The 26,803-nt window shown below is 41.5% G+C and overlaps 1 protein-coding gene across 2 annotated transcripts in view; it reads left to right on the top strand.

The window, feature by feature from the left end:
- Window positions 1-26,803, top strand: part of HYDIN (HYDIN, axonemal central pair apparatus protein) — a 304,707-nt gene that overhangs the window by 137,792 nt on the left and 140,112 nt on the right. Inside the window, exons 23-29 of one of the 2 annotated variants that reach the window (XM_003791377.2) lie at window positions 8,830-8,834; window positions 13,071-13,081; window positions 20,268-20,389; window positions 21,047-21,125; window positions 23,640-23,759; window positions 24,013-24,222; window positions 25,084-25,221. In XM_003791377.2, the coding sequence (XP_003791425.1) occupies window positions 8,830-8,834; window positions 13,071-13,081; window positions 20,268-20,389; window positions 21,047-21,125; window positions 23,640-23,759; window positions 24,013-24,222; window positions 25,084-25,221 (685 nt within the window). Of the gene's footprint in view, window positions 1-8,829; window positions 8,835-13,070; window positions 13,082-20,248; window positions 20,390-21,046; window positions 21,126-23,639; window positions 23,760-24,012; window positions 24,223-25,083; window positions 25,222-26,803 lie in introns of both variants that reach the window. The other variant, XM_012806119.1, reaches the window with a different exon arrangement.

Raw genomic sequence — 26,803 nt, 5'->3', positions numbered from 1 at the left:
GTAATGTCTCACTGTGGTTTTGCTTTGCATTTCCCTGATAATTAGTGATATTGAGCATTTTGCATATACTTGTTGCTATTTGTAAGTCTTCTTTGAAGAAATGTCTATTTAAGTCTTTTGCCCATTTTTTAATTTGGTCATTAGGGTTTTATTGTCATAATGGGTGAGTCATAAGAGTTATATATTTGGGAGAATCAAACCCTTAACAGATACATAGTTTGCAAATATTTTTTCTGATTCCATAGGTTATATTTTCACTCTGTTGATTGTTTTCTTTGCTGTACAGAAGCTTTTTATTTATTTATTTATTTATTTGACACAGAGTCTTACTCTGTTGCCCTTGGTAGAATGCTATTGTGTCACAGCTCACAGCAACCTCAAACTCTTGGGCTTAAGCGATCCTCTTGCCTCAGCCTCCCAGTAGCCGGGACTACAGGTACCTGCCACAACACCAGGCTATTTTCTTGTTATTGTTGTCATTGTTGTTTAGCATCCCTTGGTCAAGTTCAAAGCCACCAGCCCCAGTGCAAGTGGCCAGCACCCTAACCACTGAACTATAAGCTCCAAGCCTGCAGAAGCCTTTTAGATTGACATAGTCCCACTTGTTTTCTTTTTTTATTATTATTTTGTTGCCTGTAGAGTTCACTTAATAAGCATTTCAAACCCAAAGCATGGATCGAGAGGGCTCTGCAGCAAGTGTGTGCCATGCTGAGCTCGGGGTTGCCTACTCTGCATATTTCAGTTGGTCTGTGTGTGTGGTTTGTATATAAATACGCATGTACCTAGTTAAAGCATAGTGGGAGGAGGCGAGTGCTGCCTTTTCTTCTTGATTGGCAACCAGGCCTAATGGGCTTTTGTGTATTTCCTCACTGGATGTTTGACTCTTCAGTTTTTAGCTTGTGAATGTGGAATGAGCATTCTTAACTGAGGAAACCCCATGTTGTTTCCTTAGTGGCTTGTCAGTGCTTCCTGTACATAATCCTCATCTTATACATGACAGCCAGCTTTCCTGTCCTGCGCTTGTTACCACGGTAACAGTGGCTTGATCTGAATATCTTCCATAGACATCTAATGACCCAGCGCAGCACTGAAGCCAGCAGCCGGTCTTGGGCCCAAGCATTGGAACCTGCTCATTAAGTGCCATGGACTGTTTGGGTTTGGAATGAAATTCTGTAGATAGTGAACGTTTAAAATAATTATGGAAAAATCAGCCAACCTGACCTAATGTGCTTTGAATACCAGATTTTATGAAGTTATTCTGATGTAACACAGCTAAATGAGTTTATTCCATCTGGGAGCAAGGACATGCTTTATTTATTTTGTATTTTTTGAGAGGCCATTTTCATAATTAAAATAATGACATTTTGAAAATGTACTTGGCCAGGGCTGAAGATAATACACTTAAGTTTTTACTGGTTTAGGCGTTTCTTTAGCCATTTTTCTCTGTCTTCATTATCTTCCTCCCTCTTTGCATTGAGCCTCTTCTTATAATTCATTTATTCATTCAATCACAAAGTCATTCAGAAACCATTTGATTAGTTATTCTTATGGGCCAGATACTGAGGCATCAGGGTTATTAAAACAGATAAGACGCAATCCCTATCCTGAGGCCAGTGGGGAAGGCAGATGTGTAAACCAGAGGGAACACGTGACAATCCTGGGCTCTGGGGCTGGGAGGAAGACATGGGGTTCCAAGAAGAACTGGAAAAGGCTGAACTGGAGAAGAGGAAAGCCACAGGAATGGGTGTATATGTAAGTTAGGATTCATGGGTTCATTCTTCTCAAGTCATAGAAAACCTGACCCTAAACAAAAAGTAAAAGAAAAGGAAATCTGTTGGTTTCCACAGCTCAAAGGTTCAAATTTATCTGGCTTATGGCCGAGCTTAGAGCAAGAATTCAAACAATGTCACCATTGGAGCCAGGTTCTCTCAGTCTCTCAGCTCTGACCAGCTTCATACATTGACCTCATCCTCAGACCAGCTTTGCTCATGGTCACCAAATGGCTGCCCACACTCCCATGTCCATGTCCTTTTGGACTCTGGAGGTCTTACTTCCAGGAGATTCTCTCTGATCATACCAAGGTAATCATATTTTTTACCCACACCCCTAATCGGTTGCCATCAGGGAGGGCAATGCACTTGTCATTGTCAGCCTGGCCACATGCCCCACCCTAAGAGCTGTGGATAGAGATCTCATAGCAAAAGGGACTGAAGGCAGGGATGCAATAATCTCCTGAGAGAGTGGGCACAGGAGAGCAATGGCACAAATCCACCACGTGTCAGCAGAGGGTACACAGAACTCAGACTTCACTGGGGTGCGCAGAGTTACCAGAAGTGAGTCTGGAGAGGTACATTGGCAGCAGTGTGTGAGAGGCCTGGTATTCCATAAGAAATTTAGACTCTTTCATGGGGCAGCAGTGAGATTTGTAATCAAGAGAGTGACAGAGTGGAGATTTTTCAAAAAGGTGACTCTTAGCCGTGTTCAGCAAGTTGCCCAGCCACTCCGTCCTGAAACCTCCCTTTGCTGGCTTGCAGCACACCACCTTCTGCTGCTTTTCCTTTCATGCCCTTGGCACTCCTCAGCCTCTGCCAGCATCCCTGCCATGGGAACCCGAGGCAGGGCCCTGCCCCAGGACCTCTGCTCCTGCTAGAGACTGACTCACCTCCAGAGAGGTGAGGCTTCCAAGACCGTAGCTCTGCAGGTTCCGAGTCCATTGCCTTCTTTTTTTTTATTGTTTTGTTTTGTTTTGTTTTGTTTTGTTTTCAGAGACAGAGTCTCACTTTGTTGCCCCTAGTAGAGTGCAGTGGCATCACAGCTCACAGCAACCTCCAGCTCCTGGGCTTAGACGATTCTCCTGCCTCAGAACTCCCGAGTAGCTGGGACTACAGTGCCCGCCACAATGCCTGGCTATTTTTTTTGTTGTTGCAGTTTGGCTGGGGCTGGGTTTACACCCACCACCCTAGGTATATGGGGCCCGCACCCTACCCACTGAGCCACAAGTGCCGCCCCCATCCATTGCCTTCTTGATATTGCCTCTTGAATAGCTCCCAGGGGATTCTTGTTCCACATAAACTGGTTCTTGCCCTGCTCCTTCCCTACCCTTCTCTGCCTCTCCTTCCAGGCTACCTTGTCCCAGCAAATGACACCATTGTCCTCCTAGTCAGGATTCCTTCTTCTCCCTGACCCACCCATCCCATCAAGTCTATCACCAAGTTCTACCTATTCTGCCTTCTAAACACCTGATCCTGTCTCTACTGCTATTGCTCTGGCTGCAGCCACCATCACCTGTTGCCGAGACTGTGGCCACAGCCCTGCCTGGGCTCTCTGCGTCCACACACACCCCGCAGCCCACTCTTCACTGAGTAGCCAGGAGATGAGCATGTCACCACCCTGGTTTTAAGCCTTTGATGACCACCCACACTTCTTGGAATCATGTACAAACTGCTTCTGCATTCTGCGTGGCTCAGCATGTGCTGGTTCCACGTTCCCTGCAGTGTCACTCTCCCCTCACCACACTGTTTACCTAGCATGCTGGCTTCTGTCCCACCCAGGGCTGTTCCTTGTCCAACTGGCCCCTTTGCTGGACATTCACCCCAACCCCCACCCAGATGCCTCCTGCCCCCTCTGCGAGTCTCAGCTTCAGTGTCCCTCCCCAGGGAGGCTTCTCTGGGACTCTTCCCTAGGCCAGAGCCTCTGTTGTGGGCACTGGGAGTCACATCTCCTTGATGATTCACACCACACCTGTACTATGACTCAGTGTCCATCTTCTTAGCTGGCTTCTAATCTCTGAGAGGCCAGCAAGTATGTCTGCCCCGTCACCTCTGGAACCTAGACCTAGCACTGTCCGTAGCACAGGGTAGACCCTCAACAGGGACATTTTAATTAATCACCTGCTGCCTCCCAAGTGTTTGTAGAGAGAGGAAGACAGTTTCATAACTGGTTTAACATTCTGATCTGTTGGTTTCCTGGCACCTGTCAAATGGAAAGGTTCAAGGCATAAATGCTACCTAAAACAGACCCCAAAAATGCCACTTTCCCTCCAGACAGGCTCTTTTTCTGTGCAGGCGTCAGAAAAATATAAACCACTCATTGGCTAAAGGTCACTTTTATCAGATATAACAACACTAACCTTTCTTTTCCAATTAGAATTCTTCTAAGCCTTGCAATTAGTAGAAGGAACAAAAACATAGAGTTTTCTTTTTCTTTCATTTGGCAGGTATGAGGATGCCTAGACACTCTGGATATTCCTGTCACAACACATGCATCTGTGAGTGTGCATGCATGTATGTGTGTGTACATGTGTGCATGTGCACCCAAGTGTATGTATCTATGTGTGAGTGTGTGTGAATATGTATGTACACGTGTGTGCATGTATGTGCCCCCTCGAGCACATTGGCAGCAGAGCCTGCTTTCCACTGACCCTCTCTTCTGAGGTCGCAACACCATCACTGGAGGGCAAGCATTCCCTAGGTGTAGCCACAGACTGGAGAAACTATCACTGTGAGACTGTCACTTTCCCTGGAGTCTTGCCTCCAGCTTCTGACTGATCATTCTTGAAAGGCAGGGAGGGAGGAGCTTTAGGAGAAGCCATCCTGCCTACATTCAGAAGGGCTTGAAATCTCTGACATTGTCCTTATGGTAACAAGTTGGGAAATTCAAGTTCAGCCCTAAGTCATGGGAGCTGAATTGTTTTTCCTTCTGGGCATGATTCATATAGCTTAGTTCGCTGCCCTTGAGGGTGTAGCAGTACCTGACTGTGGGGACGGGCAGGTCTGAGCATTTAGATGTAAGTGTTTATTTTGCTTCTTTTTTTTTTCTCTCATTTTTTTCCTCAAGACTGATGTTTTGCTTCTTGTTTTGTATTTCATAGACTCGAACATAATTAATAGGCTTAATATAATTAATACATGTAGAACACTGCACTAAAACAAAAACTTCTTGCCCCATGGAACAGTTGTGAAAAATTACCATATACTAGGTCCTAAGGCAAATCTCAGTAAATCTGTTAAGTTAGAAATCTATAGCAAATATACTGAAATAAACTAAAAACAAACAAGTACACAAAAACATAGGCTTAGAAGTTTTATTTATTTATTTATTTTTTTTTTTGAGACTGAGTCTCACTCTGTCACCCTGGGTAGCGTGGCCATGCTGTCATCATAGCTCACAGCAACCTTAAACTTCTGGGTTCTAGCATCCTCTTGCCTCAGTCTTCTAAGTATCTGGGACTATAGGCACATACCACCCATGCCTGGCTAGTTTTTTTCTTAGAGATGGGATCTCACTCTTGCTCAGGCTGGTCTCGAACTCGTAAACTCAAGCAATCCACCTGCCTCAGCCTCCCAGAGTGCTAGGATTACAGACATGAGCCACCATACCCGGCTGGCTTAGACATTTTAAACCCCACTTCAGAACAACTTATGGGTGAAATAAATTACAAGAAAAGTAGAAAGTTCTCAGAATTGAATGACGATAAAAATAAGCTAACAGAGATGAAGCTGAAGTGTACTTAAATGAAAATTTGAAGCCTTAAATCAGTAGTTCTCAATTGAAGGTGAATTTGCCCCCCCCCCAAGGGATACTTGGCAATATCTGGAGACTTTTTTAATTATCACAACTCAGGTTGCTACTGACATCTAGTCAGCAGAGGCCAAGAATGTCGCTAACTAGCTTATAATCGACAGGACAGTGCCCAACAACAACAAATTATCTGGTCTGAAATGTGCTTCTGTTAAAAAACCCTGTCTGAAAAGTTTATGTTAGAAAAGAAGGGAGGCTGAAAATTGGGCTAAACATTCACAGCTTAAAAAGTTGGAAAAATAAATAAATAAATCCAAACAGTGGGCAAATGGAAATACCGAATATCTGACCAGAAATTAATGAAATAGAAAATTAAGATAAAATACAAAGAATCAATGAAGCTAGGTGTTGATTATTCTAAAAGACTAACAAAATGGGTAAATTCAGGCAAGACTGATCAAGGGGGGAAAAAGCCACAAACATTATTAAAAATAAACAAGTGGTGTAACTTCAGTTGCAGCAAATATTAAAAAGATAATGAGACAGTCATGAATAACTTTACAGCAACAAATTTGAAAACTTGGATAAAATGGACTATCTTAGAAAAGTACAATTTGCCAAAATTGACTCTAATAAAAGAAAATGGAATCCAAATGGTCTTATAGCCATTTGAAGAAATAGGTTTTTTTTTTTTAATCTTTAAAAGTTTTTTTCTTATTTCAAATTAATAAAGAGAGTACAGATTTTTAGGTTACATTGTTCTCACTTCCAAGGTGAAGTTCAAGTTGTGGAAGAGCCCCTCCCTCAGGGGACGTGCTAAACACCCTCAAATTGTGCACATTAGCTGAGATCCACCAATCGCCCTCTCTTCTCCCTCCCCCTCCCTCCTCACACTGCCCCCTTGCTAGACTATATTTGTGTTCTATCTTATCATTTGTATGAGTGTGTAATTGTTTATATATGTGTTTTATATTAGTATTGAATGCATTGGATTTTTTTTTAATACTTGAGATACTTTTCTAAGAAGAATGTGTTTCAGCTTCATCCAGATAAACATAAAAGATGTAAAGTCTCCATCATTTTATGGTCGAATAGTATTCCATGGCATAACGTACCACAGTTTCTTAATCCATTCATAGGTTGATGGGTGTTTGGGTGGCTTCCACGACTTGGCAATTATGAATTGAGCTACAATAAACATTCTGGTGCAAATGGTTGTAGTAAAATGATTTTTGTTCTTCTGGGTAGATACCTAGTAATGGGACTGCAGAACCAAATGGAAGGTCAACTTTAGTACTTTGAGAATTCTCCATAACTTTTTTCCATAAAGGTTGTATTAGTTTGCAATCCCACCAGCAGGGAAGTTTTCCTTTCTTTCCACATCCATGCCAGCATCTGCAGTTTGGGGACTTTGCGATATGGGCTTACTGGAGTTAGGTAATCTCAGAGTGGTTTTGATTTGCATTTCTCTGATGATTAAAGACAATGAGCATTTTTTCATGTGTTTGTTGGCCATTCATCTATCATCTTCAGAGAAGCTTCTGTTTAAGTCTCTTGCACACATAGAAATGGGGTTGTTTACTCTTTTCTTGTTGCTTAATTTAAGTTCTCTGTAGACTCTAGTTATCAGGCCTTTGTCAGATTCATAATGTGCAAAAATCTTCTCACATTCCGAAGGCTGTTGTTTTTGTTTCTGGTAGCCTTAGCTGTGCAGAAACTTTTTAGCATGATCAGATCCCAATTATTTATTTTTGATGATGCTGCATTGCCAGGGGGTGGAGGGGGTCTTCCTCATAAAATCTTTTCCCAGGCCAATATTTTTAAGCGTTTTCCCCACACTCTTTTAGAGTTTAGAACTTTTATAGTTTCCTGTCTCAAATTTAAATCTTTTATCCAGTGAGAATCAATTTTTGTCAATGGTGAGAGATGTGGGTCCAGTTTCAGTCTTCTACATGTGGCTAACCAGTTCTCCTAGCACTTTTTGTTAAAGGGAATCTTTTCCCCAGTTCATGCTTTTGTTAGGCTTATCAAAGATCAAATGACAATGTGTGGCTGGGTTCATCTCTACATTCTCTATTCTGTTCCATACATCTACATCTCTATTTTTGTGCCAGTACCATGCTGTTTTGATCACTATAGATTTATAGTATAATCTGAAGTCTAGTAATGTGATGCCTCCAGATTTGTTTTTATTTCAATAATTGTATTGGCTATTTCTGGTTCCATATGAAACAAAGTACTATTTTTTCCAGTTCTTTAAATTATGCCATTGGTGCTTTGATGGGGATTGCATTAAATCTGTAGGTTGCTTTAGGTAGTATGAACATTTTAACAATGTTGATTCTTCCCAACCATAACATGGTATGTTCTTCCATTTGTTAACATCTTCTGCTATTTCTTTTCTCAAGTTTTCATAGTTCTCTATATTGAGATCTTTCACATCCTTTGTTAGATATATTTCCAGGAATTTCATCTTTGGCACTGCTGTAAACGGAATAGAGTCTTTGATTTTATTCTTGCCTGTTGTTGGCACGTATGAAGGCTACTGATTTGTGGGTATTGATTTTGTATCCTGAAATGCTGCTATATTCCTTAATCACTTCTAAGAGTTTTATAGTTGAGTCCCTGGCATTTTCCAGGTATAAGATTATGTCATCTGTAAAGAGCAAGAGTTTGACTTTCTCTGTTCCCATTTGAATAAACTTGGTCTCCTTCTCTTGCCTGATTGTGGTGGCTAGGACTTCCAGAGCTATATGGAATAGTAGTGATGACAATGCTCATCCTTGTCTAGTTCCAGGTGTGAGTGGAAATGCTTTCAGTTTTATTCCATTCAATATGATATTAGCTGTGGGTTTGTTGTAGATGGCCTCTATCAGTTTAAGAAATGTCCCACCTAAGCCTATTTTCTTGAGTGTTCTTATCATGAAAGAACACTGGATATTATCAAAAGCCTTTCCTGCATCAATTGAGAGAATCATATGGTCTTTATTTTTTATTTTATTTAGATGGTGAATTATATTTATGGATTTACATATGTTGAACCAACTTTGCATCCCTATGACAAAACCCACTTGATCACGTTGTATAACTTCTTTAATGTGTCACTGTATTCTGCTTGCTAAAATCTTATTGAATATTTTTGCATTGATATTCATTAATGATATTGGTCTATACTTTTCTTTTTTGTTGAGTCCTTTCCTTGTTTGGGGATCATGGTGATATTTCCTTCATAGAATGTGTTGGGGAGGAGTCCTTCTTTCTCTGTTTTGGAACAGATTATGAAACATAGAAACTTGTTCCTCTTTGAAGGTTTGGTAGTATTCTGGTGTGAAACCATCTGGTCCAGAGGATTAGTTTTGAGGATATTTTGTATAGTTAATACTATTTCAGTGCTTGTTACAGATCTATTCAAAATTTCTAATTCTTTCTGATTGAGTTTGCCAGGTGGCATGATTCCAGGTATTGGTCCATTTCCTCTACATTTTAATATTTCCAGGAAGAGAGTTTTTATAGTAATCTTTGAGGATCTTTTGTATTTCTGTGGTATCTGTTGTTATCTCCCCTTTATCGTTTCTCATTGAAGTTATTAGAGATCTTATGTTTCTCTTTCTGGTTAGTCTACCCAAGGGTTTATCAATTTTATTAATCTCAAAGAACCAACTTTTTGTTTTGTTGATCTTCCAACTGATTCTTTTGTTTTTAATTTCATTTAATTTTGCTCTGATTTTGGTTATTTCTTTTCTCCTGCTGAGTTTGGGGTTAGATTGTTATTCCTTTTCCATTTGCTAAGATGGCTGCTGACTTGCTCTCTTTCTGTTTTCTTGATGAAGGCATCTAACGCTATAAATTTTCCTCTTAGGACTACCTTTGCAGTATCCCAAAGATTTTGATAGTTTGTGTCTTCATTATCATTTAGTTCCAGAAATTTGATGATTTTCTTCTTAATCTTTTCTTTGACCCAGCTGTCATTCATGGTCTCATATTTTACTCCATCACCCAGGCTAGAGTGCAGTGCCATAATCATAGCTCATTGTACCCTCCAACTCCTGGGGTCAAGTGTTTCTCCTGCTTCAGCCTCCCTTCCAAATACATGGGACTATAGGCATGCACTACCATGCCCAGCTAATTTTTTTCTTTTTTGTAGAGATGGAGTCTCCTTATGTTACCCAGACATGAGCCACTGCATGTCCCTCAAGAGTTTCATTTCTAGTCAACAATTTACTAAAGATCTTAGCCAGTGCAGGAAGATAGGAAAATAAATAAAAGGAACTAGATTTGGAAAAGAAGAAATAAATTGTCATGTTACAATTATCTACATAGAAATTAATCTACAGAAAAATTACTGGATTAGTAATAGTGTGGTATTTGTGTACAGATAGGCAGATAGAATGAAGGAACAGAATAGAGAGCCCAGAAATAACCCCACAAATGGAAATATGAAAAAATAGACATATTTGAACAAAGGAGAAGGGGTGACTTATTCTGTAAATGATCCAGGAACAATACATTATCTGTATAGAAACAACAAAAATGCATTTCTAAATTCACACTATAGAAATTAATTCCAGGTAGGTTAAAGATATAAATGTGAAAGTCAAAATTTTTTAAGTTTCAAGAAAATCATAATGTCTTCCTGATCTTTGAATAAAGAATAGTTTCTTAAACAAGGTATAAAATGCATAAAATCATAATGAAACTATTCACAATTTCTACATTGAATTTGAGAACTTTTATTCATCAAAAGATACCATAAAAAAAAAGAGTACAAAGACATGTCACAAACTGAGAGAAGTTTTAGGCACACATATTACCTTCAGATGATTAGTGTACATAGTATATGAAGAATGCCCTGGAAGGGAAAGACAGAATTCAATTAAAAGTGGGAGAAGAGAATGAGCAGTTATTTCATAGAAGAGGGAATATGAATGGCCAATAAAGAATAAAAGGATGTTCCACCTCATTAGTAATCTTCAAAATAGAAATTAAAACATTTCCAACTAGACACCCTCATGTACCCACCAAATTAGATAAAATAAATATGACCACACCAAGTGGTGTTGGAGGCTTGGAGGAAAAGCAGCCCAGACGTTGCTAATGGAAGTGTAAATTAATAAAAATCACTTTGGAGAGTAATTTATTATTCACTAGTAAGACTGATCATGAACATTCCAAGGCCATGTGCAGCTCCTAGCCTGTCTGGTTTTGTGTCGTTTTTCCTTTCCAGCCTCTCCCCGGTACTCCCTTGGTCAGTACATTCTGCTAGTTTTGCCTCAGCAGTGCTTCCCAGATGGTCTCTTCTTCTTGCCATCATACCCAGAAATCCTCTCTCCAGGGTGGGTGGCTTTCCTCCCTCTGGTCGCCCCACTGGCTACAGCCCATACCAGAGATTACTTTTCCTCAGGTGGCTACTTTCATCACCTCATTTTCTTCTCACCTCTCAAAAGGAGGATGAGCCCTCCACATTTTTTAAAATTCACGGATGTTTTCAGATATACAGTCTGTGTCCCTCAGGTATCCATAGAAGATTAGTTCCAGGACCCCTGCAGATGCCAAAATCCACAGATGCTGAAGTCTTTTATATAAAATGGGATAGCATTTGCATATAACCTTTGAATATTCTCCCTAGACTTAAAATCATCTCTAGAGTATTTCTAATACCTAATACAATGTAAATGTTATGTGAAAAGTTGCCATATTGGCCAGGTGCAGTGGCTAATGCCTGTAGTCCCAACTACATGGAAGACTGAGATGGGAGGATTCCTTGAGCCCAAGAGTTGGAGACCAGTCTGGGCAACATAGCAAGACCCCATCTCCAAAATAGATAGATAGATAGATAGATATAGATAGAATTGTTGCCATATTGTACTGATTTTCTATTTGTATTATGTTTTATTGTTGTATTATTATTTTTATTGTTTTCTTTCTCTAGAATGTTTTCAATATCTGGTGGGTTGAATCTCCCCATGTGGAACCTGCAGATATGGAGAGCATCTCTACTGGAAACAGCATCCATTGCCTTTCTAGGCCAGGCTTTCTGTCAGTGGTGCTCCCCTCTGTCAGTCACCTCCTCTCACTCTTAGTATCTTCATGTTCCCTGTGCCTTTGCACTCAGCACGCATGCTCCTCATCTTCAAAAGCCCTTAATCCTCTTGTTGAATTAATCACCAACTCCATACCAGGCAAACAAAATACACTAGTTGCCTCCACCGCCTCCCAAACCCGATTTCAGCTGGCTTTTGGCCTCTCATTTAACTGAAGCTGCCTCTGCGGAAGGTCAGTGACGATTTCATTACCCAGAGGAGGCCTTTCTTACTCCATGCATTCTTTTTATTGTGAAAGTACATCATATCTGCAAAAGCGTGTGTGACAAAAATGAGTGTCTATTTCTCATAAATCCCACTACAAATAGGATGTTATTAGAAAATTTAGAGTCTCCCATGAAAGAAAACAGTAGACCACCTCCTTATATCCCATCCTTAGAACCCTCCAAGGGCCTTCACCATCCAGGCCTCCTGTAGCCCATTCATCCAGAATCTTCTCTTCTGCTGTGATGGGTCAGCTAATTTATCTGACCAGGGGATCCGATTAGCCTCTGAGGCTAATGAGAGGGCTATAAGGCATCTATCAGATCTGAGCTTCCAGAAACAAATTTTCCTGTCTTTGCAGTCAACCTGCAAATGACTCAAGCCCAAGCAGAAGGAGACCTAAAGAGTGGGATAGGCTATTAGCTCTCTTTATATTTACCTTGAAAGTTATCCACACATTAGGGCCCACATAGACTGCTTCTATTTGCAATTCAATTTAGTCCCATTTCCTGAGATGTTGTATCTATTACCCCACAGATAAATGAATTGGGCTGTTTTTCATTTTAAATGTTATAAACTTTTTGTCCTGCTTTTATGTTATTATAGAAGAACTCTAGTTGCCTTATTATAGATTCCTTCTTTTTAAGGCATTTTCCCCATGTCTTCAGTATCAGTGGAGGGCATCAGCCTTTTAGAGATTCAATGTGAGCTAAGCTGACTTCTAAAGAAATCAGTGCAAAGTATTAGTGCATATCTGAACCTGCATTAGGATTGCATCTGCTGGGTCCATTTAGTGATCCGATTCATAAAAAGGGTTCATTTGATTTATCTAGGTGTTCGTATTAATTAAAATCTCCCCAAATCCAGCTACATCTACTGAAGGCCAGACATTAAAAGAAATTGGCTTAAGAAACCATCCTATTTTGAAAGTATTTCTAAAGAGCTTTGAAGCTGATTATAAAGGAGATTTCACAGCCTACCTGTTTGCCAGCCTAAGAGCATGTAGCAGCAGGGCCATCTTCTGGAGCTTTGTAGAAGTGGCCATTCCACACACACACAAAAAAAATTCCTCTAGAGAGCTTCACGATAGATTCTGTGCACATTCCTCTACTACTTACCTCACAGCAAAACTCTTTCCAGAAGTCACTTCCAGGGTTAGGTCAACAGTGTCCTGCCTTATCTACATTACAATCAGGGTGAGTCTCTCTTTTTCTGTAAAGGGGATTCTAGACAATACATTGTAAGTACCCTGTGTTGTGGCACATAAAGTTTCTTAAATGAAAAGGTCAGCTTTGGGAGTTGCTGCCAGGGGCATAGGAGGGCAGGAAGTAACCCAGGAGACCTGTCACCTGTGTATGTGGTAGACTCTCCACCCAACTTATTAAGAGCACGAGCTTTGGTGGTTGGTCTAACTTAGCTCAGCCATTTACCTTACCTGCTCTCTAAGCCTCAATTTGTCATCAGAAGAATGAGGAAAATCATGGCACCTACCTCATCAGGCTGTTGCTAAGATTAAATTAGGCAGTGCCTATTAAGTGCTTAATAGTACCCGGTAGAGAAGCAGAGGTGAGTGAGGTTGGCTGCAGGTCCTTCCCTGGGGCTCTTCCCAATCCCCTTCTTCTACTGCCATTTTCTTTACTACCTTCTCACCACCATCTTCTGGGTCAGTGGCCTTCAGCCTTGAGTGCACATTAGAATCAGGCTTTAGTCTCTCTAAAAGGTCCACAGACAGTCCCAATGGACAGCCAACAGTGAGAACCACTATTCTAGAAGCTCCAATTCCAACTCCTTTTGAGAACCTTTATAAAGGTGGTTTTCACCCCCTAAGGTCTAAGTAACTTGCCTTTCTACCCTCCAGCTATCTCTCATTAGGTCCCACCTTAGCTCAGGTGGCTAGTTAGAAGCATTTTGAAACATGATAGTGTCAGAGGACTGGGGCAGGCTGTTTTCCATAAGGGCCACATGTCTGTAGTTGTCTTCTCCCTCTCACATGGCTGGTAGGGAAGGCACTAAGCCAGCCCATCTGTTTCTCTCTGTCATTCACTTCCCAATGTGGGAAGATCAGCAAGTGTAAGACCACACATCCAGGCAAGAAATAGGGAAACATGGCAGGGACTTCATGTTTGCATCCAGAGGCCTCAGGGATTTGGCCACTTTGAATACAATTTAAAGCAATGATTATAATTTGCTCCCTTTGGAAACAGAAGTCAGCGGCCTACCTAATCTAGAGCAGATTTGTTTTATGTGTAGAGTCAGAGGAAGGAAGAAAAGGATGAGACGGGGTCAGTGTTTAGCAAATGACAGGAGCCAAGGTTAAATGGCTAAGAGCAAGAATGGGAGTATAAAAAGACCACCTGATAAGATCTAGCAGGTAAAAATGAGTTGCTTTGCTTAGTATCAGATTATACGGTAAGAGTAACAGCAATAATAGGTGTAAGAGGAGGGAAACAATGGTATCAAGAATGAAATTGGTCAAGAATGTGGCAAACAGCACATTCTTCAGTGCCTTGGATTGTTGGAAAATGCTAAAGACTGGACTTCTGAACTATGCTGGGCACCAGTGGCTACTATGGGTTCTGCTGTCCCTTTGATATCAATAATTTATAAGGATGATGGCCAACTTACACTACTTAGAATATTGACGTTTTCTTTCCACACTTGAAACGTTTCTATTCACTTGTTTGCTCTGTAGTTATTTATTGAGTATATTTGTGCAGGGCATTGTACTAGAGAGAAACAAAACCAATCTATACACGTTAGCTCTCATCACACACAAAGTGCCCAAAATGCAGTTGTTTAAACAACAAATATTTCTAAGTTCTCATGAATCTGTAAATTGGCTGGGTGGTTTTAAAGCTGCTTCTTGCATCACATCTTTGAAGACCTCAGTGGCCAAGAAGTCAAGTCAAGCCCAGAGGCAAGCCCTGAAAAGCAGAGCCTCCATCTCTTCACAGGAGGACAGGCAAAGGTCGCATTGCAAAACATCATGCTTATAGGAATGTGATAAGGATGGGGCCATCTTTACAAATAATAGACCACACCCTCTGATGAAACATTGGAACAAAACAACATCTTTATAACCCTTTTTAACTACAAGACTATTGACTAGAATTATTTGTTCAACAAATATTGATCATTACTCTAAGCTTGGTACAGTGAGTGCCGAGTTCTGGGGACCATGTTGAGCAGATGGTCCTGTTGAGCAGGTCCATGTTGACCTGTCCCAGCTGCAGAGGGAATTACCCTGGACTTGGGGATCTGGGGCGATATCCCAGTGAAAGTAACAGCTAAGCTAGGTCTTTAAGGTTAAGTAGACATTAACTAGGCAGAGAGGATGGGGAGAGCACTTTAGACAGAGGGACAAGCATACTCTAAAGCCTGTGGATGGGAAAAGAGCCTTGTCTAGAATGGCAGATAAGAAGCAAGAATTAAGGATGGAGGAGAATGGGAAGTTCCAAAGCACATTAGCAGGTGGTATGGCAAGACCATGGCCCTAGGTGAGGGGTACTGCATGGCCCAAGACTCTCTTCCCATTACCACTCCCCTGGCCAGCCCAAGAGCAAGGCTGAGAGAATTGTTAGAAAAAAGGGGTGGAAATAGGAGAAGAGAGGAGGAAACAGTGGGGGGGCACCATGCTCAGAACTCCTGGATTACCCATGTACCCCCATATTTGCTATTTGTGCTTCGTGGCCGCCTCTGCCCAGTGCAAAGGTGAGAGGCAGGTGAGAGCCATCAACTGAGGTGATGTCCAGAGCGTTGTGTCTCCCTGTCATCGTGGCTGCTGTCCCACTTTTTGTCATGTCTGGCTCCAGTGCTGGCCATCTCTGACCTGCCTCACTGCTTCTGTATTCTTCATTACCATTGTTATCATTGTCGTCATCGTTAACACCTGCCTCCATTTCTCTCTCCCTGGAGAATCCAAGTCCTCTCCTTTATACAAATCCAAGTCCTTTTTCCTTTATACAAATTGTTCTCTCAGCCCATATGTACTTTTCACTCATTACCTGAAAAGTTCCATTCTTTCTTCCAAACACAGTTAGACTGTACCCTCCTTCATGAAGACTGCCCCATGCATTCAGGAAGACTTAGTATCTCCCTCACTCAAATTCCAAAAATGATGGTAATCCCCACTCACTCACAAGAGCTGCTCACACTCACTGAACATTTGCCAGGACCCAGGTGCCATGGAATTCTTTGTGTGAAGTTAGCCTTACAGTGAGACTGGGACAGTTCTATCACCTTCACAGTCCCAGGCCACAAAGTGCATAAATGGAGAAGCCAGAATTCAAGCCCTGTGACCCTGCAGCCTTCTGGGATACATTATGTTTCCTGTACGTTTGCCCACTGGGACACTTATTCCCTCAAGTGTACCTTTCCGTGTGTCCCTGACTCTGCCCCACAGGCCTCAGATGCTCAAAGCAGGGATTGGGTTTCTCATCTTTGGAATCACAAAATGCTACAGGAGATTCCCCAGAAGCAGAGCCTGAGTAGTGATTCTTAAGGTAGTTTATTGAGGGAGGGACCCCAAGAGAAACTATTTAAGAGAGTAAGGGAAGCAGTATAAGGCAGGGAAGAAACTAGGGAAGAGAGTGGTTTCAGAAGAATTCTAATCTATGCCTGATGCCATGGGGAGTCTAGAGTGTGCACCCCAGCACGGAGTTTGTCCCACTCAGACCAGGAGACTGGGTGCTTGTCACGGTCACCTCCATCCATCATTGTGGGCCTACAGATCACACCCTACAGGGAGGGACCACATAACTTCTCATGCAGCTCCCATCTGGCCAGGGCAGTCCTCCAGAGAGGAAAGTACAGCCAGCATCTGCAGCACCTGGGGTAGGTGTGTCACCCTGGTAAAGCACACCACCAGTGCCTGTCACAGTCATTAATGTGAAAGCATATCAACCAGCATGCACAGGCCCTTTTTATCCATCCAGTGGCTGCTTTCACCCTCTGTGGTGAACACTCCCAGAATCCACCTCTACTGAATCAGTGAACTAGAAGTCATTATGTCTGTTGCAAGGCTGCCCACTCCCGCCATGTCCAGACCTCAGCTGCACAGATGTCAGTGGAGGACAAACATCCACCACTCCATCTGCAAACCTCCTGAGAACTACAACACAGAATGTTAGCTGAAACACAAGCTTGTTCTTTGAGGCTTTATTCTGGCACAATCCTGCTTCCAGTGAAGGCAGAACAGGAAACAAGTGTGATGGGTTTTTTAACTTGCAGCACAAAAGACTGTGTTGATCTTTACCCAACAGTTGAAAATAAAACATGAAAACTGCAGAGCCCGAGCCAGGGATGCAGATCAGCATGTGACTGACACACTGATTCTGTCATAGTTAAGGGGGTATCTCTTCCTGGCTCCCCCAGTGATTCTGACCCAGGGTGCTCTGGCATTAGAGCAATATTGATCTTCCTGTGTGCTGTGCACTCCCTCTTTTAAAAATAACGGAATCCAATCCTGTTGGGGTCAGTGTAACAGAAAAGCAATCATCTGTTCTGAGGGTAAAATGAAATCTGATCCAAAAACTCTACCAACATTCTATTTCAATTTTTTTCAGAGCAGCTTTTCCAATTTTGATAACTCCAAACCTTCATTATGGTAAAGGTTTCGCTGTCTCCTGTGGCTCAGGCGGTTAGAGGCGAGGGCTCCATCTGCCCTCTCCTCAGTCTGTTTCCAAAGAGAGCTCCCGTTCCCAGTTGTCCAGATCTCATCAAATGAGGTGTTGTTTTTCCTCAGGTGTGCAGACCCTCTACAGCTTGATATTTTCCCTTTACAAATATCTCCACATGCTTTTCCTTAATTCAGCACAACCTCCCAGGGGGCTGCAAATGTTGGGTGAAGAATGCTATGACGTGGGGCAGCAACCTGGCAAAATCTCCCTAGACATTTCCGCTGACCTGGGGTGATTTAATAAGTGTCCAGCATTGTCCTTTGCTGATTTTAGCCATCTCTGGCGGGTGAGATGACCGTGATAACCCCATGTTAATTATCAGCTCCATCCTCAGTGTCATGAGACTGTTTCTGCCCATGGCAGCTCTTAAATCTTGTTGTCCATTAGAATCACCTGGGAAGACATTTAAACATCTAACTCCCAGCCACTACCTGAGACCTGCTGCATCATAATGTTCCCAAGGATGAGGTTCAGGAATCTTCATTTTAACAAGCTTTCCAGGAGATGTGTCAGTACCCAGCCCAACATGTGTGCTGTGCCCAGAATGGCATAGTTTCAGCCAGAGGTAAAGTCAACTAGAGACAACTGGTCTATAGCAAGCCAAATGGAAGCTTGTGAAAGACAGTGGAAAGAGTCTTCCACACTTTCTCTCACCCCAGGTGGGGGTGGGTGTACAGAATAGCCGAACTACCCCCTGTGCTGTTTGACTGTTATTCAGCCATCTGCTCACTCACCCATTCATCCATCCATTCTGACAGTCAAACATTCGTTGAGCTTGAACTCTACATAGAAGACCCTGTGCTTCTCCCCTGTGCATAGAAGACCCTCTGGCCATAAAGAAGGAACACCCTGGATCCCACCCTTCCAGAGCTCAGAATCCTGTAGTCATAAGCCCAGCCACAGATGGTACTAGCCCAACGGTTTCCCAAAGAGAAAGTGAATAATCATCCTTTAAAAAGACCAGGCAGGGCTTAGTACAGAGCCTTCACCAGGCAAGAAAGTAACAAATGCTGATATTTTTTCCATTGTGTTGAATTTTCTAAATATGGTAGGTAATACAGACTTTCATTTATATTAATGATACAATTTTTTCCTATAAAATGAGCCTATTAGAAAGATTAACTGGCTTGGTGGTACATGCCTGTATTCCCAACTTCTCAGGAGGCTAGACAAGAAGATCACTTGAGTTTAGGAGTTTAAGGTTACAATGGGTATGACAAAGCCATTAGACTCCAGCTTAACTGACAGAGTCAGACCCTCTCTCAGTAAAAAGTAATAATAACAATAAAATAATAATAAGCCTATTAATGAATACCACAATGTGATATTACTATGTCCTCATTTGAATGGCTAAAATTTTTTAAAACTGAATACCAAATGTGGATGAGAATGTGAACCAACCAGAACCCTCATACCCTGCAGGAAGTGGTTGTCTAAAATGGTACAACCATTTAGGAAAACTGTTCAGCAGTTCCCTGTAATGTTAAACATCCACTTGATGAAATTCCTTTTCTAGGAATCTACCCAAGGGGAATGAAAACAAATGTTGTACCCAAATGTTCATAGCAGTTTTATTCATAGCATCCAAAAGATGGAAACAGTCTAGGTGTCCATCAACAGGAAGATGGATACACATCCATTAATTAAAAAAGAATAGACTGCTGTTCCACACAACATGGATGAATCTCCAAAACATTATACTGAACAAAAGAAATCAGACACAAAACAGTATATATTTCTGACTCCATTTCTATGAAATGTAGACAAATGTAACCTCCATTGATATAAAGCAGGTAAGTATTTGCACAAGGGAACATTTTAGGATGATGGAAATATTCCATAGGTTAATATGGTGGTAGTTACATGGGTATGTGTGTGTGTAAAGACTCATCGAACTGTATGCTCACGATGAGAATGTTTGTGTGTGAATAATTATTCCCCAATAAAGCTGATTTCTTAGATGATACAGAAGATGGCAGAAATCATGAAGGTGGTATGATGCCTGAAATTTAGGAAATGGTTCTCCAGCACACAGTAGTCAGTGGACCATGTCCTAAAAGCTGATATGATGTTGTGATGCTTTCAAAAGAGGGAGGATTCCTTCAGGTGGGAAGATGGGACAGTGGTGGGAGCTTCATCTAATAGATCACATTTCTGCTGAGCCTCTGAGTGCATATGGGGCCAGAATTAATATACAAGTGAAATGGGCTAAAATTAATATCAAGGGCTTGAGATGGGAAGGGCTAGAGAGGAGTCCAGAAAAAGCCACATGCCCTGTGAGGAACAGGAAGAATGGGAGTGACCCCACTACCTGGACCATTCTAGCACTGGTCCTGCACTCTGGTTAGCTGGGGGCAGGACCCCTGGTAACACACTCATTCATAACCACGCCCCGCTGCTTTCTCCAGGCCAGGCTCTGCCACAGATACCATGTTAGTTATAACTCCCCAGCAAGTTCATAGCCTGGCAGGGATGGAAAAAGTAAGTGTGAGGGGGACAACCAGGAGATTGTGGATACTCAGAGGAGAGATGCTAGGCCCAGACTGGAAGGAAGTGGTCAGAAAACTTTTTAGGACCAAATGAAATCTTAGTTAAGATTTGAAGGCAAGACCAATCAAGGGCATAAGGAGGTCCCTTCTAGACCAGAGTGGTCTAGAATTTGGTGCTTAGCCTTTGATGGCCCATAGTCACCAGCTGACTTGTGAAAGATGGCGTCTCCTGTCCTCCACCTCTCATGCCTTGTAGGTTTGTGGCATTGCCAAAGAAGCCCTGCAGTGCCCCTCTGTCCCAGATGGAGTCCTTCCCAACAACCTCAGCAACTGCCAGCTCACCAACAGTCCTACCTGCAAGAGACTCCCCCGAGATTGATTTAAGTGATTTTGTTAAGTAAGTACAAATGCAAACCCAGCATGGATTTTTTTTAAATAGCATTCTTTTCTCTACACTGACTTACATTCTCAATTCTCATCACTCATTTGTTCATTCAGCCATTGACCAGATAACAGTTGAATGAAATCATCTATATGTAGGCTCTGGACTATGTATCTGGGATAAGGAGCTAAAGATCATCTCTGCTCTCAGGAGGGCGTATCATCCCAAGCCCTTGGGGACTGAGTCCTTCCAATGGGTCCTCTCCCTGTGTCCAAGGTCTGCACCAGGGTTAGGTTCCAAGTAGCAAGCAGTAGCAAACATATCCTCTCAGTAAAATGCTCCAGTAAAGGATAGACATTAACACTGAGCACTTCGGACACATCCAAGTTGTCTGAAGAACTGCTAGATCTTCCTAGTTCTTTTATAAGTCAGACATGGGTACAATAGGCCAGGAATGAAGAGTTGAGCCCTACGGAAAATCAACCAGTTCCCAGGCCTGCCCTGCAATTTGGGGACAGAGGGCAACAGAGCACTGAGCAGCTGATCCTCTTGAGGAAAGTGTCCCTCCAGTGAGAACGCCCCCTTACTCTTTGAGGTGTAGTAAAAGAGAAAGAGGAAGACAGGGCTAAGACTGCCAAGTGGGTGATTCTCTATGTTCTATTAACCCCCCAGGACTATCCTCGTGAGTGAAGACGTCAGGCTTGAAGAAAAAGAACTTGGAAAAGTGAAAACATCCGTTGGGATCTCAGATGTACGGTTTCCTTTCCCCGCAGAGGGTTGGCAAGTTGAGGGTCTTCCCCGTAAAACAAAGGCAGAACCGGGGGCAGGGTGGCAAGCACAACGCTGGGGTCAGGTGAGATGAGGCCGTGTAACTTTATCCACATCACTTCCAACTAAACACCCCCAGAGCCAGCACCTCAGTGGGAGTCTGGGACACCTCAGCATACAGACCTTCTCTACAATGGAAGAGCTAATTATCTCTCAACCTTGGTGATCTTGTGCTCTTCCCACTCCCAGAATCAAGGCTATCAAAGGCAAAATGTTTTCCTTAATAATCCCATAACAGAAACCAAGGGAAGATAAGAGAGTTTTAAAACTTATACCCTTAAACTCTCCTTCTAGAATAATGGCCTAAGAAAACCTTTGGAGATACAAAGATTTACATACAAAGATGTTTGTTACAACACTTTTGGGAAAACAAAACATTGAAAAAATAATGAAAGATAAACTACTGTTTGTCCACAAGATATACAATCTTTTAAAACTATTTTATGTCAATAGTAGGAAAGAATGGGGTTGAATACGTAGGAACATGAATTGGCATAGCCTCTGTGACATGCAACTTGGCAAATGCATCAAAATTTAAAATGCATAGTTCCTCTTCTAGAAAATTATTCTCCAAGCGCACCTTGGCATTTACATAAAGACATGGAACTGTCTTGTACACTGCAGCTTTGTTTGTAAAAGTAAGAGAAATTGGAAACAACGTAATTCCATCAAGAGGAGACTGTTAGATAAACTAAATCACATTCTGCACAAGGCAATACTATGAATCCTTTTATAAAAAATGAGAGTTTATATTCTTTTTTTTTTTAAGGGACAGAGAATCACTTTGTTGCCCTTGGTAGAGTGCTGTGGCATCACAGCTCACAGCAACCTCCAGCTCTTGGGCTTAGGCGATTCTCTTGCCTCAGCCTCCCAAGTAGCTGAGACTACAAGGTGTCCGCCACAACGCCCAGCTATTTTTCTGTTGCAGTGTGGCCAGGGCCGGGTTTGAACCTGCCACCCTCAGTATATGGGGCCCTAGAACACCCTACTCACTAAGCCACAAGTGCCGCCCAAGAGTTTATATTCTAATTTGGCAAAATCTCTGATATATTAAGTAAAAAATACTAAGTACAAAATAGGTAGTATAGTGTGCTCCCATTTGTGTAAAGAAAAAAGCGTATAAAAGCAACAATAAATACATGATTTGCACTATTCTAAGCTTTTTTTTTTTTTTAATGCAGTTTTTGGCTGGGGCCAGGTTTGAACCCGCCACCTCCAACATATGGGGCCAGCACCCTACTCCTTTGAGCCACAGGCTTTTTTTTAACGTTAACTTGTTTACTTTTCCCAACAACTCTATGAAGTGGGTACTGTTATCTTTGCCCATTTACCAGTGAGAGGCCACGTCTGTCAGGCAGTGGAGCTGGAAGACTTGGCAGTCTGACCTGTTGGTAACCACTCTGTTATCTCTCAAGGAATTAAGTAGATACATTTGCTCATGCATGCAATATATCTGGAATATTAGCTTCGTGAAGGCAGGAACTTTTGTTTTTCAATTTTGTCCACTATCCTCAGGGCTTAGAACTGGTTCTAGTAAGTCCTCAATAAATACTAGTTGAATAAACAGAATAACTAAATAGAACATACAAGAAACTGGACAGTGGTTCCCTAGGGAAGTGGGAGGACTGGGAAATAAACATAGAAGTCTTTTTTATTTTTTTTACCCTATATCCTTTTGAATATTTCAAATTCGTATGAAGTGTGATCATCATTTTTTTTAATATTTTAAATGATGTTTGTGAAGATATTCAGTCACTGGAAAATGAGAATACAAATCTATCTACTTGGTATATAAACACACATGTAATACATTTATCTATAGTATAACCTAATTTATTTTTAGTCTTTCTTTGGAAAGTTCCAAATTTTAAAAATTTTCTTAGAGTGATCATTGTCTTTTAAATGTTAATAGGTTCTTTTTTTCTTAAAACATTTATTATAGTAAACTCAAGAATACAGAAAGATCAAAGCCAACATCCTCAAAATCCCACCATAGAAAAATGCTACTGAAATTTCTAGTGAACAAGATCCAGGTGTCTCTGTTTGCTTCTGCAAATCTCTGAATGAATGTGCATAGACTCTTCTCTGCAGACATGTGAGCAGTATGTGATTTCACAGCAGTGGAACTGCTGTTCATTCAGACATGTGTTTGCAGGCTATTCCCTGATACACTTCGCATCCTCCTCCTTGGATAGAGTTTCCATACGCCTCTCTCCCCACTGATGGGCATTTAGTTTGCTTCCAGAGCTTTGCTATTATAAATAACGCTGCAGTGAACATTCTTATGCACGTATTTTGGTCACTTGCCCACTCACCTCCCCAGCATAAAAGGTACTATTTTATAATCATACAACGTGCTCCATTTTTGATGCAGAGAAGCACAGTGATGGTCCAGTATGAATGTTTGCTAGCTTTTCCTCACATCTTTAATTTCTAGGGATTAAAAATGAACTCGTCTGAAATAGAAAGAGTATATTCAAGCCACAGCCAAGTGGAGTTTCTGGAGTCTCTATTGATCTTTGAACAGGATGACATGATTTCCATTGGGATAGAAGAAGTAAGTAACACCTCAGGGGTCCTGATGTCACCGGATACTAGCTTTTCTCAGTACTTTCCCCACATCAAAACCACAAATCTCTCTAGAGCACTGTTACCAACTTTCATGTTTTCAGGGCGCTAAGGTAGTCACCTTCTATGGAATTAAGGAAGTTAAAGTCAGGAATTAATCTGTAAATTGATGTAACTTTTACTTGCCCTTTACAGGCCCTCATCCTGATAGCTGCTCTCATACTGAACAACTCTCTCTGCAGGTATTTGATATTTTGCCCCTCTATGGAATGCTGCGGCCACACAGCAGCAACCAGATATCGTTCACCTTCTATGGGCACAGTAATATCATTGCACAGGCTAAAGCTCTGTGCGAAGTAGAAGGAGGGCCCACCTACGAGATAATACTCAAGGGAGAGGCTTCCCTGATCAACTATTCCTTTGACACTAAGGAAATCAACTATGGATTACAGGTATTGCAAACCATCAGGTGGAAATTTTGTGGGTTTGGCTTAAACATCTTAAATGAATGTGCATTTATAGATTAAAACTCATGCCTACGAGCGAATTTAACCAACACCTATGGAGACATTCTCTACGGTGTTGACCAGAGAGAATTCTCTTGTTGTTGTTGTTGCAGTTTGGCTGGGGCCAGGTTCAAACCTGCCACCTTCAGTATATGGGACCAGCACCCTACTCACTGAGCCACAGGCACCGCCCAAGAGAATTCTCTTTCTTTCCTTAGCTCCAGGGTCCTCTGGACAATTGGCTTTGGCTCATCTCTGAGTATGGTCTTTGAAGCAGCTAGTCCTTGCCCTACCTTGTCCTAAGGACTCCTGAAGTAGCCTCAGTTTGTGGTTATTGGGCCTTCAAAACCAGCTGGTGAATTATGTCAGCCAAATCCCAGGAAAAAGAATGTGACTTGCCTAGTTTACCTATGGCTCTCTGTTTAAATGGGAAAATTCATTCTAGAACATTCTAAACTCACATGTTCTATTTTTCTTATAAGATAGAATCCAGAAGGCAAATTTTCTTAGTATAGAAAGCTTACTTTAAGATTTTCTAATGTAACTTCCTGTGGTGAAGAAACTGCCCCCCTCCATGGTCTTACCTAGCCTAAATCAGCTAGAACGAAAACAAGAGCCAGATTTCCAGTGACCAATGGTCCTCCTGCCCTTCTAGGCACCTTTTTGTGATGCTAAAATGTGGCATCTGTATCAGGAGCAATGAATCCAGTGTCTGTGAGGCATGTTTGTTTGTTCCTTTGTTCCCCCTTGTCAGGATGGTAGCAGCATCCCAAAGGGAGTCACTCTTGTCTTTCTCCTCCTCTTAAGCTGTTTGACCGTGTCACGGAAAGGGAAATCATGCTCAAGAACATTGGGAAAGTTGGCTTCGAGTTCAAGGTTCTGAATGACCACCAGTCCTCCCCAGAAATCCTCTTCCCCGGAGTGCCACTAATCCTACCTGTCTCTGTAAGTAAGCAATGGGAAGGGCCCAGTTCAAATCTGCAGCCACATGCCAGACACAGGCAAGCATTCACTGCCAGAATCATGGGTGCGGTTTTTTCTTTTAATTAAAACTAAAGAACTCTCAGAAGCAAGAAAAAAATAACTAAATCCAGGCCACTTCTCTCATTTATTATACAAATATTTATCAAGTCCTGTATGAGTCTGTTTCCAGGCACCAGGGATATGGCAACTGACAAGGCAGAAACAAGCCGTGGAATTTTTTCCTTGATAATAAGACTAATTTATTTCCAGTGATGTCTTCACATATCCCTTGTAACTCCCAAGGGCATCCTCCCCACTGACTACATCAAATAAAAGCAACTTTTTATTAGCAGGTGTGAAAACATCAGTGGGCTGCAGTGAGCCAAATTGGCTTTAGAAGCAAATGGAGGAGGTGGTTCCCTGTTCATGCTCTGTTATCTACCAGTTTTAAGGAACTTAGGCTGAATTTTCTCATTATGAAAATAGCACATGAGTGTTAGAGAAAAACCAGAAAACATAGAAAAAGGACAAAGAATAAAGTTACAATGATCCCTAATCTTACAATCCAAAGATAATGAATGTCGTGGTGGTAGAGTCTATTCTTCCCTTAAGTATCACGTACCTCTGGGTTTCTTGCTGGTCTCCCTATTGTTCATTGATCTGACTGCACCCCATTAATGCTACAACATTTTAATTGCTATAGTTTTAGAATACATCTTAGTATCTGTTAGATCAACTCTTCTTTAATTCTTCTTTCTCCAATTTGTCTTAGTTATTCTTTTGAATTTGCTTTTCAGTTTTTGCAAACTTCCTAAGTTTAATGTCTCCTTTTATTTTTTCTTAGTTAATAATAAAAAAACTGGAAAACTATTCATTCGCCTGAGTAGACTGTTGGTTTCATCCCATGAATTTTAGAAAATTACAGATAAAAGAGTGGAAGGCAGTTGTGTATGTTTTATACATGTTACTATTTACTATTACTATTATAATTTTATTTTCTAAGTTGTCTAGAATTATAGTTTTATTTACAAGTGTAATTTTACGATATATTTTCCTTTTCAAATTTTTGAATGATTGAGATTTTTTGTTAATATTGAGAGTTTTGTATCATGGTAGGAGAATATGCCCTCTAAATTCCTACATAGTGAATTTATTAACATTTTAGTGACCTAAATTGATTTTTAATACAAATAAATGTTTGGAAATAATGTTACCTGGGCTATAGAATGCAGATTATAATGAATTTCTATTAAATTAAGCTTAACCTGAATAATTATAGTAGTCAAATCTTTTTCTGTTTAATTTTTCTTTTCTTTTTTTTTCAGAGACAAGTCTCACTTTGTTGCCCCCAGTAGAGTGTGGTGACATGATAGCTCATAGCAACCTCAAACTCCTGGGTTCAAGCAATCCTCTTGCCTCAGCCTCCTGAGTGCCTGGGACTACAGGTGCCTGCCACAATGCCTGGCTATATTTAGAGATGGGGTCTCACTCTAGCTCAGGCTGGTCTTAAACTTATGAGCTCAGGCGATCCACCCACCTCAGCCTCCCAGAGTGCTGGGATTGC

The sequence above is a fragment of the Otolemur garnettii genome, unplaced genomic scaffold (genome assembly GCF_000181295.1).
Source record: "Otolemur garnettii isolate 467f Iridium unplaced genomic scaffold, OtoGar3 scaffold00047, whole genome shotgun sequence".
NCBI classification, from domain to species: Eukaryota; Metazoa; Chordata; class Mammalia; order Primates; family Galagidae; genus Otolemur; species Otolemur garnettii.
This window is presented reverse-complemented; position numbering and strand designations above follow the sequence as displayed.